This window comes from Diadema setosum, chromosome 20, assembly GCF_964275005.1.
Source record: "Diadema setosum chromosome 20, eeDiaSeto1, whole genome shotgun sequence".
Classification (NCBI taxonomy): domain Eukaryota; kingdom Metazoa; phylum Echinodermata; class Echinoidea; order Diadematoida; family Diadematidae; genus Diadema; species Diadema setosum.
The window spans coordinates 10,306,993-10,327,873 of NC_092704.1; the positions used below are offsets into that span (position 1 = coordinate 10,306,993).

A 20,881-nucleotide genomic window follows, 5' to 3' on the forward strand; every position below is an offset into this window, starting at 1 on the left:
AAAAAGTATTTTTTTTTTTATTTTTTTTTATTTCGTATTTGGATATCTCAGCCATTTCCATACCGATTTTCATCAAATGAATGTTGAATTCCTCCTACAATTGCATGCTCTTTCATATTTCATAAGTGGTTTCTAATCATCTTGTGAAAAGTTAAAATCAGAATCTCTCATCTCAACCAAAGCTATACCATCCCTTTAATATGGAACATCAAGGCTACAACATTTCAACTTTTGTTTGTTTCTGTGGTGTTTTCTGGAAGAGATAGGTAAATTTGGCGAGACACGATGAAGAGGAGTCATCAAAATCGTTATCTTGCAGCCTTCCCCAAGACAGTTTCACAAAGAGATGCTTTCTTGCTTAAATATTCAGAGGATGATAAACTGGTTAATGAATGAATTGGTAATTTGTATCAATTTTATCTGACTCGACACTTTTACTGATTTTGTTTTTTGTTTTTTTGGAGGGGGCTTAAGCATTTTATTGCAAAAGAAAATTAGCTTCTTCTTTTTTTGTGAGTACATGTACCTTCTCTCTGTGAACCAAGAGATCAATCATTTCAATGCAGACTCAAACTCAAAATGGCTCGAAAGTTATATGAAATGGCACTGACACAGTGTAGAGAAATGGAAGATGTGCATAACATAGTTGCCTCAAGACAAACGTTCATCATCATTATAAAAGGTTAGCCACCATGACAGCATCACGTGATGAACGTCCAATATTTTGGCGGCACGACAAGGTTGCGCCGCAGTATCATCTTTCTCAGTGTCGCACTGATCGGGAGTGCACAGGTAGACACGACGACAGAGAGATTGGGAGAAGAACAGAGTTTCATAACAATTTCAATCGCGTCTACCCCACAAGATATATGCCGATTGCTTGCATTCTCTATAACCACACTTACCAAACCATAGAAGGGATGAAAATGACATTACAACTCTCTCTCTCTCTCTCTCTCTGTCACACACACACACACACACACACAAACATACATGTATACCCACAACCAGGCATCCACTGGTAGTGATCGAGTTCAATCTCATTCCTATCAGTACGGACAAGAAACAATCAAATTGACTCACGAAATAAAGAAGATGATAAAATAGGTACACAAAGGATACATACTGGAAGGGGAGTGTGCACAACATATACAATAGTGCCTTTTGTTTCCTTCTTTTTTCTTTTAAATTAATCAACATTTCTTGACATTAATGCAGGCTGATCTTACACTTTTTTTTTGGGGGGGGGGGGGGAGGGGTTAAGGGACTTTGGTGTAATATGGAACAGCAGGTACAGAGCATTGGATATTTACAATTCTAACTTCACAGCACAGGATGCAAAGGCAAATGCAAATTGAGCAAGCATCTTTTGTCAACTTGTGTAATTTCTTGTGGTATGTGGTTGTACATTGTTGTAGCAGTAAATTGTATGATTTTAAATGGTTTCTGCCTCCCATAACAAGGTGTTTATATCTGTTGTGGTCACAATCATGAAGACAATGACAATATCAGATAATTTTGTATCATATCACTTTTTTCACTGAGTAGAGGCAGAGTCTAACATAAATGTTTCCCTTTAATGATGTGCTATCTGTTTTATCATTCTATTTGGCTGTATTCACACATCTTGTCTCATTCCCTATTACACTACACAGGAAACTCACATTCTTCTTTCTCCCTGCACACCATCCCACAATGCACTGACAGATTGCACACACCAAGGAAGCTCGCAACCGTGGAAAATTGCTGGATCCAGAAGACAGACGAAACCATTCCAACACCTAGTCGGATCTCCGTTGTCATGGAAACATCAAGACTGCCAATTTGGCAAAATGGGATGTAGTCTCTGAAAACAGTTGAACAGCTCAAACCAAAAATTGGCAATGCCATGCCATCAGCTCACCAAAGGCGATGCAAGAAATGAGACTCCAGTTTCCTCACATTTGACATAACTTAAATACACAAACACAGAGGCTAGCACAAAGCCCACATACACAAGCACACTTCTCTTCTCATGTTCATTCTTTTGACCTTCTTCTTTCTCTTGTAATGTCAAATCAGTTGAGAAAACAACTGACTGCAATTAATAATATGCTTTGACACTCATTCTTTGCAAGAAGTATGTATCTGTGCTAATAACTATTGAATCTTTATTCTGCATTAGCATGGCTATAGAATGTCCTATCAAGTGAAGGTTCTTGAAAGTCTATTGATGTTTTGAAGACAGATGAATGTGACACCATTGAAAGATTTTCTTGTTTGTGCTGTTCATATTTTCTTTGTAACTTTCAGCAGGTAGATGCATAAAAGCTTGAGAAGGCCGGACTGCAAGGGAGATTATAGGTTACAATTTAGGCATAAAATTGTGGCTGAACTGTTGTATGTACATACACGCATTCAGTGAGTAAAACAAGACATTCACAACACAATCAGGGACAAAACGCACATGAAGGGCCCTTCATATATGTACAAGTAACAAAGCAAAACAAAAATATTACAAATATGTATAACCACAGCATTTCCATCATGCATGAAGGAGGATGAGAACAAAAGGAGCAAATGAGAACAAAACAAAACAAATGTCATTTCATATCCCATATTTTGGGATACATATAAACAAGGAGGTTATTCATACTACCATCAGGATGGGGGAGGGACTGAGCATGCATTCACGATGGACAGGGGAGGGCAGGCACATCGTAAATTTGTTTGCATCAAAACGACAATGTTGACGAACACAGTGCAGGGTAACTCCGCACTGTGCATAGCCATGTCCTCAGTAGGTGAGGCCAGAAGGGTGTCATCTCCCTCCATGTTACAGGGAGTATTGTAAAACGAGGAATGTTTGCGTGCATTTTAATTTCGCAAATTTCTCGACAGCCACGTTTCACGAAATTAAAATGCATGTGAAAGTTCTTGTCTACACTATATGCACTAAATGTTAGAGGCAACTCGCGAAAATTTCATGCCGCAAAAATATCGTGTTTTACAGTGTCGCACCCTTCCCATCTATACTCATGAATGACGCAGATTTCGACACTTGGGACTACAAAGAAGGCAGAATGTACTCAGCATGTGGCCACCCAAACAATCCCAACGGAAAGTAATTTTGCACATTAAGAGACCTTTCCTATCTCTTCATACACAAATTTGGTGCCTCAATGGCACACACGTTCTTCTTCTGATAGTTACGAGACATCAGACACTCATGATACTGCACCCTGCGTGCTTGGCTATATACAGTCAACCTCGCACAAGTCATGCTATTGCATAAGTCGAACATTGTTCATTTTATTGTGTAAGTCCAAATTCATGTCAGTCAAAGGATATTCTCCCATCCCTTTTGGGATTTGACTTAGGCAAGGTTGACTGAATATCCTAATTCAGATTTTGTCATGCACCCTTCTCTATAACATCACAAGAGAGAGAGGAACACCAGTCTCCTTGTTGAACTGCACAGGGTGGCCACATTACTGTAGTGATTAAGAGTGTGTAAAGAGTATTCATTCCAATAGCAAAAACTAGGCCTGGGTGGTACTCACAAATAATTCAGTTTTTCTTCCAAGCTGCCAAATTCCTTTGGGGTTACCGGTATCGCTATGTCGCAGACTGATGTCTTGGCTCCCTGGCTGTCCACAATAGCAAGCTTCAGGTACACTGTAAAAAGACAATAAATGAAAATAAAGAATAAAAGATATCAATGAAACCAGGTGGCATGAACAGCACAGAGAGAGCTTGATGAAGAGACACAGAGGCAGAGATAATAGATGGACAGGATGAAGAGAGAGAGACAAGATGGTTAACCCATTGAGGACGGGCTGATTTTGCTACAACACACATCTCCCATAAACACCTGTGCAAGTATACGGAGGACTCGTCTTCAACGGGTTAAAGAGCATGCCAAAGATGGTCAACTGCCCCCCCCCCCAAAAAAAAAGAGACGAAATATATGAGAGAACTACAATTGTTTAACTTCGAAGGATTTGTCAAAATTGTGTAGGGAACTGGTTACTGTAGTATCATTAGATACATCCATGTGTGTAACAATTTGCGATTACAGAGTATCATATCCATGACTGCTATTCATTTATACTTGTAACACTTAACCCGTTGAGGACGAGTCCTGAGTATACTCGGGCAGGTGTCTATGGGAAATGCGTGTTGTAGCAAAATCAGTCCGTCCTCAACGGGTTAAAAGACACCATACAATATACACAACAGACTACATGTAGGAACAAACATGCCATCGAACCTATAACCAAATGGTCTCCATCATACATTATTAATAACATCAAAACATTACAGTTTCTTGCACTCTTGGCAAACTCACCGTTGTGGTTGTTCTCTGCATGTCCAGCAGGCAGCAGGAAGCGAATGGATGAATCCATGCCATAGTAGAGAATTGTCTCTGGGTCCGACTGGTTCAGACTATATCGGATCTCGTACAGCAGCGGCAAGTCCTATTCCGACACATTCATACAACAATATGGAGTCAGATGTTGCTAGCCTAAAAGTATCCCTTTTTCCCCAGAAAAGGGCTTCACAAAATTGGTTCTAGAACAAAGTCTTTTTGCAAACATGGTTTTATACCTCAGAATGCAATTGAAATGAAATAGAAACCTTTTCTTGTTAATAATGATGCATGTTTTATGTTAAAAGAACTCATTTTTGCACCTAAACTGAAGATCTTCACTGTTTAGCAAATACATGGGGATAGTGAATATTTTTCACAGTTCAGTGAGAAAGATAACCTAATAATCACCCGGAACATTATTCTGAAAATCTTCCTAAGTTTCTTCCTAAGTTTCTTCCTAAGTCAGAAACTTAGGAAGTGCCTAGGAAAGACAAAATTGGTATTCTGAAATTTCTTCCTAGGCACTTCTTAATGCAAATTAGGCCATCCTTATCCCTGCCCACGTCCTTTCCTAAGCCAATACGAAATGGCGTATCATAAGGAACTAACCAACGACAATCGCATATTACTATGACGTAGGGTCAAATACACGAGTGCGCGGCATGTCCCCTTTCTCACGCTCATTTCGCGCATCAAAGTACATGTGCGCGTAATGACTGACAAGCGCGCCTATCACGATGCTTGCAGTTTGCTATTCTTAACAACGTACTTAGGACAGGGGTGGGGCTTTCCTAAATATTTTCCTAAAATTCTTTCCTAAGTGCATTCTAGAATACCAACTTCTTCCTAAGTCAGAAATTTGCATATTCCCGCCCCCTTCCTAAGTTTCTTCCTAAGTATACTTAGGAAGAAACTTAGGAAGATTTTCAGAATACCACTTAGGAAAAAATCCTGACTTAGGAAGAAATTTCTTCCTAGGAAGGATTTCAGAATATAATGTTTGACATTTCACTATGCGATTGCATTCATTCACTCAGAACATGCTGTTTGAGATTATGTTTGTGATGCTATTCCCTTTACTGCCCCTTGGGCCATCCCCCTACCCCCTATGAGGAAATGAAGATGTAGACTCACATCATCTTGCCAAGAGTGGCAGTCGACGGAGAAGGTCGTTTCCAGCTCCGTGCCCTGGTCCGGGAGCCTGGTGCACGCTCCCCACTTGGGGGCCTCGTTCACTGTCACGTACTGGAAGGCTTCGCCGATCTGTCCTGCACCACCATCTGTGACCACACGGAGAGAAAAGATGTGAAAACTGAAGCAAATGCAGCGCGTCATTGGTGAAACCAGGGAAAGGGCAGATATTTTCAACATAATGTTAATAATGCTCAAGTATGTGTGTGCATACATACACATAGAGTATATGTACAATGTACATGTGTATGTACATGTACATATGTTTCTGTGTATTTACATGTATCTACAGTGTACAACACCACTCTAATGACTGATAAAACACACAACGCACACTGTGGGTAAGACACTGCATGCCTATTGTGTATGGATTACACCACATGAACACAAAACCTCACATTCAATTACTGAAACTAATTTGAAATAATAATAAGATTGGCAGCAGCTTTGCTCTTGACACCAAACACCTCACACCAAAACCCACGACAATTCGAGTATGAGTCTGGGTGTGACAGTTAATGTACAATTGTACATTGTGGCACCAACTGATCATAGAATGATGTGTATACTTGACACCACATTAGACCTGGTGCCTGAATTTAGGCAAAGGGATGACAGCCAGCAATCCTGTACCTTCTTCGTATATCTTGACTGCCACGGCGTAGGTGCGGCCCTCTTCCAAGAGTCCGTCCCTGAGGGTGAGTTGGCCACCCTTGAGCCCCGTGGTGGTGGAGTCCTCGCTGATGACCACCGGCTGCCGTCGCTTGGCGACGATGTGCTCCTCGTATGTGTCTTCCAGATTTGCGACGGGATCCCCATTGTCGTCGCTGCTCTGGTTGTTGTCACTGTCTTCCGTATCTGAGTGGACATAATTCGCAGATAAAGACTTCACTATGACACATCCAAGATTCTTGTGATTTTTTTTTTTTTTTCAAGGAGATCCTCTTTCTTTTCTCTTCTCAGAGATTTTCCTTTGAAGATTTTTTTTTTTCTAACTTCCTTTTTATTTTTTGGCTGTTGCTGTTTGGTCATATGAAAGTTGTAAACAATAGCCACCAATGGATACTTATCATTAAAGCAAGAGTGGTAGCTTTGCAGTACTGACTTTAATGGCAGATTATTGTGAAAGTTATTTGTCATATACAGTCAGGAACTGAAATAGGCACGGGTGTGCTGTTGATCTGCGATTCTAATTTTTCATGGAATAACCATCAAAGTAGCATTGAGACAGTTTTTCAAAAACATCACACTATCCAGTGGTTCTGGCATGAGGAAAGAAAAGTGCTTTTCTTCAATTTCCGGTCAGTTTCCTTAAAGAGTTGCAGCGCCTTTATCAAGTCAGATGATTAATAATGATAATTGTTTTAAAATATACAAATTGAAAATTACAATGAAATCTCTCACTGCTTATGAGAGGAACAGGATGGGATAAATTGCACAAACAGAAGAAGGAGTCTTATGTGCACCCAAGTACAGCAATAAGACAGAGTGTAAGTGAAGAGAATGAATGTTGGATTTCTTTTGATGTTTCCATTGTGCAGTTTATTTGGCAAATTGTTAGTAAAATGAAATTGACCATTTGGTCTGTGTTAAACTGTTTTTGAATGATTTATTATTATTACTTTTCCTTTTTTTCTGTCACTTATTCTGATTTTAAGAACATGTTCTAGGTAGTTTGAATTTATCATATCACTGAATGATCTTACTTCTTAAAGTATCTTATCATTACATTTTTGGACCATGAAATGCTCCTATTTGATGCTGATCTCCACACTTGAGTTGTATGTACCCTTGGCATTATTGTGGAAGTATGTTTTAAAAATACAAGTATACACTGGCTTTATGGGATGTGTTCATTTGCAAGTCAACACTTAATGGTTAAAGAAGGTCTTCCTAACTCTTAAGTCCTTCCACTCCCTCAGATTAAAAATCACACTGTAAATAGAAACAAGATGTAAATAAGTACCACTCCTATTATCACATTAAAAGAACAAAACAGATGTTACTTGGTATATGTTAACTGAAAGTATAGTGTACGTAGATGTAGGCTAAACTGTAGCATGTGTATGATGTATGAACATACAAGTGTACACGTAAATCCAATGTGATTAAAAGAACAGATTTTTGCAGAGTTATTGTTGAAAGTTTCCCTCTCATAAAGTTTTAAGTACATGACTATTTGCGGATAGGATCTGAAATATCAGAAGTTTTGACAGGAACCTGAAAGAAGTACAGAAGTACATAAAGTTATACATTATTCTATAAGAACATACGCTTAGCCTCATGTTACACTAATTAATGGAAAATTAGTTTAGGTCAGTTCGCCAGATAATGTCGCCATGTTATCATCCATAACACATTCATACTCACTCTCTGAGGAACTGGATACTGTGTTAAAAAACAAATAATGGTCAATTATTTCTTTAACAGGCAATAATAGTAGCAAAGGATAGCTGGATAATGTTCAACAGATGCAAACAGTATGCCCATTTCCAAACAGCTATAAAAAAAAAAGATATAAAAAAAAAATAGGCTGTAGCAAAATCATTGCACGTTCTACAATCTCAACATTGATGGCATTGTCTATTCTAGTGCATTCAACACACAAAGATTCATTTATTCTGTACACAAACAATATTTTTTTGAAAGATCTCTTTAATACTTGATAAATGTCCTGCAAGCTGTAACACAGAATTTCCGTAAATTGTCTTTGTTATCAATTTGATCAACATAGGAATACCTATATGTGAAATATGACGGTTATGCAAACATCCCTTCATCAAAACTTTGTGGTACTTCATTTGAAAGCCATTTTTTTCCAGCTTTTTCCATGGAAACCTGATTGGTCATGTGTGAAGTCAAAATTGAAATTGCTTATTATTATTATTATTATTATCATTATTTTTTTTTATTTTTTATTTTTATTTTTTTTTTTGGGGGGGGGGGGGGGAGGAGTCGGAGCAGATTAACATGACGTTCCAGGAATAATTTGCATACAACAGCAGACTAGCAGTCACCTCCTCTAAGAAAACAGTACAATACATGTACATCTTAATAGAGAATATCACAAAGACAGGGTATACCTTTGAAGAGTTAATGATTTCAAAACAAGTTATGTCCATTCTTGCTCATGGCTTGGTCACAAATACCATTAAGAACTGCTACGAACGCCGTACGAACGATTTTTAGACAATTTCGTAAGATCTTCTTAAAGGTAGGGGATACCTTTTACAGACCTCCCAAAATGCATCAAAACATTAAATATGAATCTCCGGGGACTTGTTTAGGCCACTGCTGAGAAATTTGGAAGTCAACAGTTATCTACAATTCGAATAATGCACAAAACTCAACTGCTCAGTAGTTCTGTGTGTCAGCCACACTTAAGCCTTTTTGTTGCAGTCTTCTGTATTTTTTTATCTATAAACACAAATCTAAAAGTATAAGAGCTGATGTAATAACATATAGAGTGTGTGGCAAGAATGTATATAGAAATGTTTGTAAGTTTTGGTGAACTTTCTTCACAAAATATACATGATGGACACACATGCAGTGCATGGGTCTGCAAAGGTAGCCTAGTAATGTACTGGAATTTACGGTGAGCCCCGAAAAAAATTCAATTCAAAATCTAACGGTCAATAAAAATGTACTAAATGTTACCTTCCACTTTCAATACTTTATGGGAGTTTCTAAAATGATACTCTCTTCAACATACCACTGTATTTATACAACTCTTCATTTAAGGCATGCAAATGGGATTCCCTACCTTTAAGAAGGCCGTACGAAATCAGCCGCAGGTTCGCAGACCATTTGTAAGTTCATAGCCTGGTCGATGGTCTTGTCCAAGATTTTAACTTCGTACAAAACCCTCTCTTCGTAAGGTGGCCGTACGAACTCCAGAATTCGTACAAACAGTGACATTCTTATGAATGCATCATTCCCACAAACCTTTGTGACTGTATCACGCTTTAGTTGAGATATTTGCGATAAAAGCTGCTACAAAAACACAAGCAAATAGTCCAAAAATACAGAATATTTTTAGTCATAACTTCAAAAGCTGGTTTTAATCATAACTTCAAGAATATTCCTTGTCATGTTGCAAGTGTGGTATCACTGGAATTGTTTTATTTTGCTCTTTTTGATGATAAACTTACTTTAAAATGTTTAAAAATGGTGCTCAGTCCTTTTTGCAATTAAACTCTTCATTGTGAGATGCCCCTGATGTAAACACTTGCTCTAGATAGATGACTGCTGACTTACCTCCACTTTCAAGAGGATTTTCTTCTTGGAAAGAATCTTCATTGATAGACTCCTCCAGGAGAGAGCTGTAGTCCTCCACCACTTGTTGCGGTGCTGTGGTGGACCTTGGTGTGGTGGTACCACTGGTGGTACCACTGGTGGTACCACTGGTGGCTCCTGTGGTGGAGAGGTGAATGGTAGACAGCTGGGCAGTGGTAAGGGAAGTGTGCGTGGTGGAGGCCGTAGAGGGGTTGATGGGGACGGACGAGTAGTCTTCGTACAGGTCTTCCGAGAAGTCTTCGGCGTAGTCCTCGGAATAATCCTCCACTACGCTGCTGCTCAGGGAATCAACATTTGTTGCTGGGGTTGTGGAGCTAGACTCGACTCCTCTGGCAGTGGAAGAAGGCGGCGGGGTTGAACCTTCAGATGTTGCTTGTGTGGTGGCCAGCGGTGCTGGTGGTGTGGTGGTTCCAGCAGCACTCGTTGACGCTTGCTGACGAGAAGATGTTGGAAATATCTCCGCCACCGATGACGACCCCTGCGGGGAAAGGTCCTGCTCAGCAAACGATGACACTGCCTCAGCAAAGGAATCTTCCTCGACCGGTGAGGAGCCTGCGGCAGATATGCTGGTACCGGCAGACGGAGCATTAAATGCAGCTGACGAGGAAAACACTTCCGCTACCGAAGAACTGAATCCTGCATCTGCAAAACTCTTGGAAGTGCTCACGTTCCGCTGCGTCCGACTTCCGCTCGAGAACTCTGATGCGCTGCGACTCTTGCCGTCTTCGTCAGGTTTCTCCTTTGTGCCATTGTTTGTTTCAGCAGACCTGCCCAGACCGATGGAACTGTAGAAACTCTCAGCGAAGGAGCTGCTCGTCTCCGAAGAAGAAAAGGTCTCGCTGAAGCTCTGTCCCGGAGGGAAACCTCCCTGGCTGGTATGCGTCGTCGAGACAGCTGTTGCCGTAGTGATATTTGCTGACGATCCTGCAGAGTTAGCTGTGGGTAGCATGTACAAAATGGTTCCATGATGACACTAATTGAGATTGCTGCATGGGAAAATTACTATGGTTGCATTGCATTACGGTATTAAGAGGAACAGAGAGAATTGACTTCTCTATTTTTGAGGAGGCTTGGATACAGGGAAGACTGTGATGCGTAAATTAAGGTGAAATATCCAATTCGTCAACAGATGCCTGATGAATCCTGTATAAAGTTTATGTGAGATGTGAGACCCCTAAAGGTTCTCTGAAATACAAATGCATGTTGATTTGGGTTGATTTATGATACCCTCAACATCACTTTTGCGGTGAAACAAATATCTAGAAACATTCCATTTATTTTTAACTAATTTTTCTTCTATTTTTCTTCAGATTACGGATATGCCCACAAAAAAATCCTTCCAAACCAATATTCCTGTTGTGACCTCATCTGTCAATCATTGCTTAAGCACTGATATGTTTAACAAAAGACATTGGAATGCACCTTCCCCTCAACTCAGCATAACTTGCATGTTCCCTTGCCATGTTTTTTGTTGTTTTGCACATTTCTCAAGCATATATGTATGTATACACTTTAGAGCCAACATTTACAGTTCTGCAGGCAAATCAAAACTATGTTTGCATTGTAACAACTAAATCTTGATTGAAATCATCACAACACTTTCATAATATAATTTGTTGTACAAAGTTCACATCTAACTCTGATAAACATTCATGCAGGCAAAAACTGTTTGGTTTTCTTAAATGGAGAACTTGTGGTGGTTGGTCAGTTTGATGCAGGAGAAAATGTGCATCTACTTCATCTTGAGAAAAGCATAAATGGGTTATGCAACATCCGTAAAAAAAATTCTGCTGACTGTAGTCCAAAAAGTTACAGTCATCTTCAAACAATAAGGGCAATTCTTCATACAAAAAACAAACAAACAAATAAATAATGCTGTTCATTGTTATCAAATGTGTCAAATATAGGTTTCATTGATGGAGCAAATTTATATCCTGATTTTCTTACTCGATCCTTTTGTAGACACTGTCTGTGTAGATGAAGGCGAGCTGCTTGGCTGGTCAGAAGACGTGGGCGTCGGTGTACTGCTTGCTTCTGTAGACACTGTCCCACTTGATGGTGGGGTGGAAGTGGACACTTGTGGCGTAGTAGAAGGCCCTACTTCACTCGCATCTGTGGAACCTGTTCCATCGGCTGCAGTGCTGGAGATGGCACTGGACAAGTGTGTAGAGGTGGATGCTTTCGAACTCTGTCGTGCATTTGTTGGCGCCTGGCTGGTGGTGGAACCGGAGTCAGAGGGTGGAGTTGACGGACTTGATTGGCCACTGGTGATGGTGTGCGCACTGTGGGAGGTGGGTGGAGCTACTGCGGTTGTCGTGGAGACGACACCACTACTTACAGGCCCTGACCCATCAGCACGCCAACATCTGGAGGCTGATGAAGACAAGTTGGGGGAAAACAAATTTCTCTGTAAATCATAAGGATTAGGTGTAGTATTCCCTCTTTAACCCTTTATGTGCCAGGATCTTAGCTTAACTGGCCAAGTTTTTTCATCATCACTCAGTAATCCATCCAAACTTGACCTAGTTGCAAAGTTAGCAAGCCCATTCAAGTGTAGCAATGTGCCTCAGTTCAAAGGGAAGGCCATGATGACGCACAAGAAATTACATGTAGGAAATCTTGCATGGACGATTATTTTTTATAGCAAGTGGTTGACAAATTGCCCTTCATCAACATTTACGTCGATGTAGGGCAATTTGTCAATCAGTTGCAATCAAAACACCTCCACATAAGAATTTCATGAATTTGGACAATTAGTTTCCAGACATCCACGCCAATCAGCATAGAAAGCACTCCTCTCTCTCCCATGTACCGATCTATCTATCTACAATCTATCTATCTATCTATCTATCTATCTATCTATCTATCTATCTATCTAGTATCTATCTGTCCATCCATCAATCCATCCATCAATCCATCTTTCTATCTGCTGTAAAACCAAAAATTTGCATAAACTTTTCTGAATTTTGCGAGAAGCCAAGATTCAGGAAAGTAAAATGGATGTGACGGCTTTTTTGTCTACGCAATACATTGATGCGAGTGGCAATTCGCGAAAATTTCACACAGTGCAAAAGGATGTCATGCTTTGAATGTTTCTGGTTTTCGAGTATATCTATCTGTGCGAATGTGCCACACCTGTGTTGGTATCAACGGTGGTGCCGTCAAAGACGACAAACAGCTCCCACACCATGGTCACATTGTCCCCACACGTCGGGCACAGCGCCTCCAGAGTCAGCTCCGTGTTGGAGTTCACGAAACCCTCGTCACACGATGGGCAGTCAACGAGAACCCTGCAAGATGAACGGTTAAGAGAAGTATGTTACATTCCCCAGTCTCATATTAAAAACATTTTCTTTCTTTGTAATCTTTGCAATATTAAAATGGAAGTCTGTAGAGGCAAAACCCACAACTGGCAAACCTGCTTCTTTTTTTTTTTTTCTTTTTTTAATTTCAAATAAAGTTAGGTTAGTCTAACAAGAAAAAACAACAACAAATAGACAAGATGAAACAAAAGTGCACAGGACAGTGTTACTTCAAAATGTTACATCTGGAGTCATTTTTTGAAAAAAAAAGGATGCTATTTGAAGTCACTTGCCATCTGCAGATAAGTAAATCAACAGAGGAATACTATTCACAGAGGAGACAACAATGCTTCCATAATGTGAGTTTCTGGATTGGACAGGGCTGGGAGGGAGGGGGCGGGGGGAAGAGATAATAGTATGGCCTAATTATGATGTCCAACTTACTCGTACATATTCTCGGTAGTGGTGACCACTTTGATAACCTGGGACACTGTGACCGGCGCTCGGTCCCCCTTGCTGACCGTCAGGTAGAAGACAAACCAGTACGTGAGGTCGATCCGCAGCAGCGAGGAGGGAAAGACCACTGACTCATTAGCGGCCGGGAGAGGGGCGGAGTGGTTGCCAAGGGAGGCGGAGTCAAAGCAGAGTTCAGCTGGGTTGTCCATCAGACGACACGTCCAGTTGTACCTTTCAAAAGGAAGACATGACCAATCCCATGTGAAATTCAATGCCTCGTTTTTATAAACAATTGTAATTGATCTATACACCCAACTTTAGTGTGTGGAAAGTCTATCTCATGAATGGATTCACTAGTCATGGAGCAAAGAGCTTCACCAAATAAAGCAAAATAATCCAGAACTGAAAGCTCCTATTTGCTCTAAAGCAGTGTGCTCCATCACAGGACACTGTAACAAAAAGCTTTTTCCAGTCAGACTGAAGACAAAACAACTTGAGCATGCAACAAGAAGAAAAAAATGTACAATAATCATTTTGGAGAGCTGTGCTGATAGTCATGTGTCACACGCTGTTAGTCCTATAGTGCTGAAGGAACGTCTCTGATAGGCTCCCACTGAGTAAACAGTTTAGATTTTAAAGGGAATTGGGCATATTTTGTCAGCTCAGATTTCTGTAAAGCTGTAAAGCTATGCAATCCCATCCCTTGGTATGATTCCTTTCCATGCCAGAAGCAGAGGGGGACGAAAGCTTACCGTAGGTCGGCATCGTTCGGATGATCTGGATCAAAAGAGAAACCGCCATTGAGGTAGACCGGCATCTTGCTGTCTATCGTCCTAGTTGTGCCGCCCTCTATGACGGCGATCAGCCGGCTCTCCACAATGGTGAGAGTGAGGGAGACCTGAGCGTAGACTATGGTTTTGTTCATTCGAACCTGCGGCAGTAAGAAAAGCACAATTTGCTCAATTACCAGTGCTTCCCAGTAGCTTGTTACAGACAGGGTTATCACAGATTACACAACACCTACAAAGACTCTTGCTATCTGGCTGGTCGACTGCTAATCATGTGACATGCAGTAAAAAGTACCATTGCACTCTGTCATTGTTGGACTTCATATTGACTTAACACCACTTCATCCCTGAGAGAAAAACCGTCATGAATGACGCTTACTAATACAGAATAAAACAAACACGAAAAAGGAACAACACATGCATGCGCTATAAATTCCTGCACAAACAGACCTCTGCATATGAGACATTTTATCCTGTATCAATTATCATTTCCTGATAATATAGTTTCATCTCCAGACTTACTGGTTACAAACTTAAGAAAACAGAGGACAGCATAGAGTGTAATGCATGTGCATGGTATGTTTGCAGTTGTCTTTTCAAACAGAAGAAGTCAGAACAGCAACAAAACCCAGTAGACATTAGCATTCAAAAGAGCAACATGCAGTTTCTGAGGTACTTGAGAGATTGCATGCAGAATTGTGAAGAATAACAGGACAAGAGAAAGAAAGGAAATAGAAATCGAACAGAGATCTAAGAAAGATAGACAGATAGAGAGACAGATGGATGATATATAGACAGATGACATATAGACAGATAGATAGGTAGATAAAGAAATAGATAGATACAGAGATAGATAGATTGATTGGTAGATACAGGAGATAGATAGGTACATACAGAGATAGATGAACAGATAGGTAGATACATAGACAGATAGATAGATAGATAGATACATAGATAGATAGGTAGATACAGAAATAGATACAGAGATAGATAGATTGATTGGTAGATACACAGACAGATAGGTACATACGGTGATAGATGAACAGATAGGTAGATACATAGACAGATAGATAGATACATAGCTACATAGCTAGATAGGTAGATACAGAAATAGATAGATACAGAGATAGATAGATTGATTGGTAGATATAGAGATAGATAGGTACATATAGATGGATAGATAGATAGGTAGATAGATAGAAAGATAGATAGATAGATAGATACAGAAATAGATAGGAACAGAGATAGATAAGTACATACAGTGATAAATGAACAGATAGGTAGATACATACATGTAGATAGATAGATAGATGATAGATAGATACATAGATAGATAGGTAGATACAGAAATAGATAGATATAGAGATAGATAGATTGATTGGTAGATATAGAGATAGATTATAGGTACATACAGAGATAGTTGAACAGATAGGTAGATACTTAGATAAATAGATAGATAGGTAGATACAGAGATACACATGTAGATAGACAACAGAAAGATAGATATATAGACAAAGAGAGAGGTGGGGTGGAAGGAGGACAGAAAGGTAGCTAAAGGCACCTTGCTCTGTTTTTGAATCTTGAGGTGCTCTTCAAAACCGGCTCTCTACAATCGAGTCTTACCTCCAACGTGACCTGATACTGCCCGAGAGGCACCACGTGACTTGCTATGTAGAGGGTGCGCTTCTGGAGCGAGGCGTGCCGCGGATCCAGCATCAGGCGGCTGCCGTTGTCAGCATGGAAGAGCATCCATCGGTAGACGGTCTCGTCGGTGATGTCGCAATCGATGGAGATCTCAATCTCCACTCGCACTGGCTCCGAGAAGTTGACCTGACACAAGAGGTGGACATTGAAAATACATGTTTGTATTCGGTGTGGATTAAAGCATCCAGCCTCAACATGGTTTGGTTATAGCACCACGTGGAAAGGGCTTTGCCTAATTATCAGTCAGGTAACGAGCACACAGTTTATATACTGTACTTGTCTCTGTATTTACAATACCTGTTTGAAGGCAAACACGTCTCACATTCAAATGAAGCAGAGTTTCAGAATCTATAGTGATTGGAATGAGGAATAAGAATGTTTTCAAAATTCATATCAAATTGCAATGAACAAGGATGATGACATAGCAGCCTCACCATAAGAATGTATGAGTTGGGGCTCAAGGAAGCAGAACAAAAGGAGAAAGCATGCATAGATTCTACACAGGCGAACTCGTTAATCTAGTGGTACTGTAATGGAATTACACTGCTACATTACTGAAATATGCAAGCCATCTATGTCATCAGCATTGTTCAGTGTAATTCAAGGTTTTACAGAGTATTGGTTTCTCTGCTTAAGGACCACAGTAAATTCCACAGCTCTACAAATGGAACTGTCGATTTGGGAACTATTATGATGTGAAATTATGAAAATCATCTGGAATGCCCCTTTAATCGTAAGTGTTGGACGATTGCCCAATAGGCAGAGATGTAAACAAAATTGGTAATATCAGATATCACAAACCTGACAGAAGATGGCAGACAGTACAGACATATGTGATCCACTACAACAAACGGATCCTAAAGTCTCTGACGGGAGAGCCGAGAAAATCAAATTTGAAGTCGGATCATCAAAATCCATCAGAACGTTCAGATTTCTGTTTTTGACATAATTTTATAGTCTAATGCATCTTCTATCATCTACTGAAATTCTGAAGCTTAATGATGAAAGGAAAGGCAAGAAAATAGCGTTTTTTTTTGGCCATGATTTTCCGACTTTCAACGGAACAGAAACGTGTACGAAGATTTGGATTTAGCGCCGCAGCTAGACTCCGCCCCTAGCAACGAGGGTGTGATCTCATTGGTCAGTGTGTGGCATCCTGGTTATTGATTGGTCATGCGTAGACCGCTGGCGCTAAGCTTGAATGAGCATCGCAGAGGTTGCTAGGAGCGTACTTTCTATTGTCAAACGGTGAAAACTTTCTTGTTTCCCTTTGATCCTGATAGTGGAAAACTTTGAAGGTGGTTTTCTCGAAATGCTGATTTCCTAAACCACTCGACATGCACTAATGAAATCATCGATATCTCTGCAACTGAGCACTTTTATGAGTCATGCTATATATGACATTAAAGTGGAAGAGCAAGGGAATAATGGCATGTCATTTTCATAAAAATTTCCTTCCCAGACTTTCGGATCCTTTTATTGCAGCGGGTCACATACGGGTCTGTATGAAAGAGGAAATGTAACCCTTCACTCTCTTACCCTCTGATAAAGTCACAGCACTCTATTTTCGTGGTACATTTCTGGAAACATGTGAGACAAGTTGTATAATCAAAGAAAGCTAGAGAGTCTGGATAATACCAAATTACAAGTAATCTATGTTTAGACAAATTTGCTGATAGCAATAGGTCACAACAGCAAAGGAAACAAAAGAATAGAGGAGAAAAAAAAATGCACTTACAGTTCTACTTGAACCCCCGACAAGACCCAAGCTTGGTGCGCTGCATGGCTCACTCAAAACAAAGATGTTTCTGGTCGTGGTGGCATTACTGATGCCGTTTGAAGCTGTCAGAGTTACGAAGTATTCCGCAGTCCTGAATATGAGACAGAAAAATAAAATGAAATTCATCACAACACATGCTAATCAGTTCAGGAACATTATGTACATTGTTGTAAATCATGAAGTGCAAAGAAAATTGACTTTTTGTTCTATTCATTAGGTACATATATGTGTACCATGTGCACTTGAAATTAAATGCACGAATGCTGCTAAGAAATAGGCAAGTTTACGGCTGCTTATTTTATATTCTACATAATTAAAGATCTGGTAGCGTGAGGGTATTCTGACTGAATCAATATTCATTTAATTCTCACTGGGTACACTTGAAAATCATAAATAAGTGCCCATCAGCAACGTGTCAGTGAATATGTGTATTGAACCTTATGCTCATCGTTAACGCTCAACTCCAGGGAAGATTCTTTGGCTGTGTGTGTAATCACATAAATGTCAGTGATACAGCGGTACACAATTTGTTATGGGGATTCTCAAATATATCTGAGCCAGACCAGCCTTCCCACTCTATGGTATCCCCACGCTACTGGGTCTTTAAAGGACAAATTCAACTTCATAAACATAAGGATTGAGAGAATGCAGCAATATTAGCAGAACACATCAATGAAAGTTTGAGGAAAATTGGACAATTGATGCAAAAGTTATGAATTTTTAAAATTTTTGTGTTCGAACCGCCGGATGAGGAGACTACTACAGCTTGTGATGTCATATGCATACAACAGTATAAAGAAAATGTAAAGAAAATTCAACACATTTTCACTTTTTTCGCATAATAAAAGAGCACTTGACTTGCCTCTTTCTAAAGACAGTGGGAATAATATTGCCCATAAAATATGTTGGTAACGAGTCAAGGGAAATGTGTACTTTTTTCAAAAGATGAAATTTTGTGAAATTCTCTTTATATTTTCTTTATATTGTTGTACGCGTGTGACATCATACACTGCAGTAGTCTTCTCATCCAGCAGTTACTGCACAAAAACTTCAAAAATTCATAACTTTTGAACGGATTGTCCGATTTTCCTCAACCTTTCAATGATGCGTTCTACTAATATTACTACATTCTCTCAATCCTTATGTTTATGAAGGTGAACTTGTCCTTTAAGTACATTAACCCGTTGAGGACGTGTCTCCAGTACACTTGGGCAGGTATCAATGGGAAATGCGTGTTGTAGCAAAATCAGTCCGTCCTCAACGGGTTAAATGAAGCTGGATGCAACTGTGGTTACACATGTTCGAGCAAACTGAGAAAGAGGAAACTGGAAGTTCGGAAGTGTTAGGGCAAAAACCTGTTGAATGTGTGGATGGCCGCAGCCTGGTCGGTGACCAGGTTGCTGGAGCCGTCGCCGAAGTCCCACTCGAACTCCACATTGCTGCCAGCAGCGAGCTGCGCCTGGAAGACGGTAGCCTCTCCGACCAGGATCGATGAGGATGTCTTGATGACCAGGGTAGCGATCTCTGCCTGGAGGGTCATTTCCACCGGTTGGGACGTGGCGTTTCCAAAGATGTTGATGGCAACGACAGTCACGTAGTACCTATTTGGTTGCAGAGATGCAGGTGACATGGTAAAGGAAAGACTAGAAATATCTTGAAGGTGATTAATACCTCCACCTAACACTTATACTGGTAGACTGCCGAGAATGAAAAGCAGCATCTTTTATCCTGTCCTTGGGGACCATAATGCCCTTTCCAGTGCCCTTGATGAATGTGTCTTTCACAACTTTACATCAAGTTTAAGAGAGTTAACCTAAAAGAGAACATGATGTCAAGCTAAGAGGACATGCATCATAATGTAAAGATGATGAGAACTGGCAAAGAGCTATGACTTTAGTTCCATCTGCATTTAATCAAATGTGTTGGCTTGATTCCTAACCTACTGCACAGTCCTCAATCAAGACGTAAATCAAAGTGCACCATCGTGCGTGCACGCATTCGCCTGTCTAAATTCGACATGCATAATCCACACTCAAACTCACGTGCCGGGCGTGCGATAGATGTGGCTCAAAGAGCTGACAGAGGTGGTTTTCGGCGCCTGATTGTTGCCCAGGTCCCAGACGAAGCTGTTGGCACTGTTTGCGGGCGTGTCCGCCGTGAAGGTGATTCTGGTCTGGGTGGGCACCAGCTGGCTTGTCACCTTGAGCTCCACAACTGAGAAAGTGGAAGAAAGGAAGGCAGAGAAAGAGGGAGAGATCTTTCATCAGTGATGGAAAAAAAATCATCTACTGCTCCTGCTTCTCCTTCTTCAGCATCTTTGATAGTAATTGTTTTGCTAAATATACCATACTTCTGTTTTTGTATTTGTTGCTTTTACTCACTTGTACATGAATGCAATGCACAAAATATCATCAAATAAAATCAGCACCGGAGACTGCCGTTAAAATAAAGTCCTCAGGACTACAAATCATCTTTCATTACAGTGAAATTTTATTCTGGCTGGATAAAAACGAAGTACTTAATGATATACATGGTGTAATGACAAAAATGTTGGGACCTGAATCTTAACTTTGTTGCAACGCAATTTTGTCATAACTGTGTTGATAATATTAATAGGTAAGTATACGAATAGGATGCATTCTGCAGCTTGTGGCATTCTGAACAAACAGAGAAAGAAGGTCTACCATCTCAGAGACTTGCTTGCAATAGGAAAGCATCAACATATTGGTAGTGTTGATATCACTATGCAATGAACTCAGTAGCTCCTGGCCCTTTACTGCATCAGTGACCGGCACACAGTCTACTCACATGAGACATAGTTGAGAATGCGGATGTCACACGACGTCTGGAGGCTCTGGACCTTGTTGAAGGCCACGACGATCACTTGGTACACTCCCGCTGTCCGGTAAACATGTGATACTGTGGGACCTGTGGTTTTTGTGCACATACACAAAAGAAAAGGAAAGAAAATATCACTGTCATGAGGTAAATTTGGCCACCCCCATTATCG

General features: G+C 40.3%; 1 protein-coding gene across 1 annotated transcript in view; it reads right to left on the reverse strand.

The window, feature by feature from the left end:
• The window catches only part of LOC140243389 (uncharacterized), a 122,679-nt gene that overhangs the window by 40,309 nt on the left and 61,489 nt on the right, over positions 1-20,881 (reverse strand). The window contains exons 17-30 of the mRNA XM_072323070.1: positions 20,680-20,799; positions 19,914-20,085; positions 19,227-19,472; positions 17,830-17,962; positions 16,011-16,217; positions 14,352-14,530; positions 13,588-13,830; positions 12,977-13,131; positions 11,789-12,214; positions 9,803-10,777; positions 6,179-6,403; positions 5,489-5,634; positions 4,331-4,460; positions 3,543-3,657 (exon numbers count right to left, since the gene is read on the reverse strand). Of these exons, the coding sequence (XP_072179171.1) occupies positions 3,543-3,657; positions 4,331-4,460; positions 5,489-5,634; positions 6,179-6,403; positions 9,803-10,777; positions 11,789-12,214; positions 12,977-13,131; positions 13,588-13,830; positions 14,352-14,530; positions 16,011-16,217; positions 17,830-17,962; positions 19,227-19,472; positions 19,914-20,085; positions 20,680-20,799 (3,472 nt within the window). The remainder of the gene's footprint in view (positions 1-3,542; positions 3,658-4,330; positions 4,461-5,488; positions 5,635-6,178; positions 6,404-9,802; positions 10,778-11,788; positions 12,215-12,976; positions 13,132-13,587; positions 13,831-14,351; positions 14,531-16,010; positions 16,218-17,829; positions 17,963-19,226; positions 19,473-19,913; positions 20,086-20,679; positions 20,800-20,881) is intronic.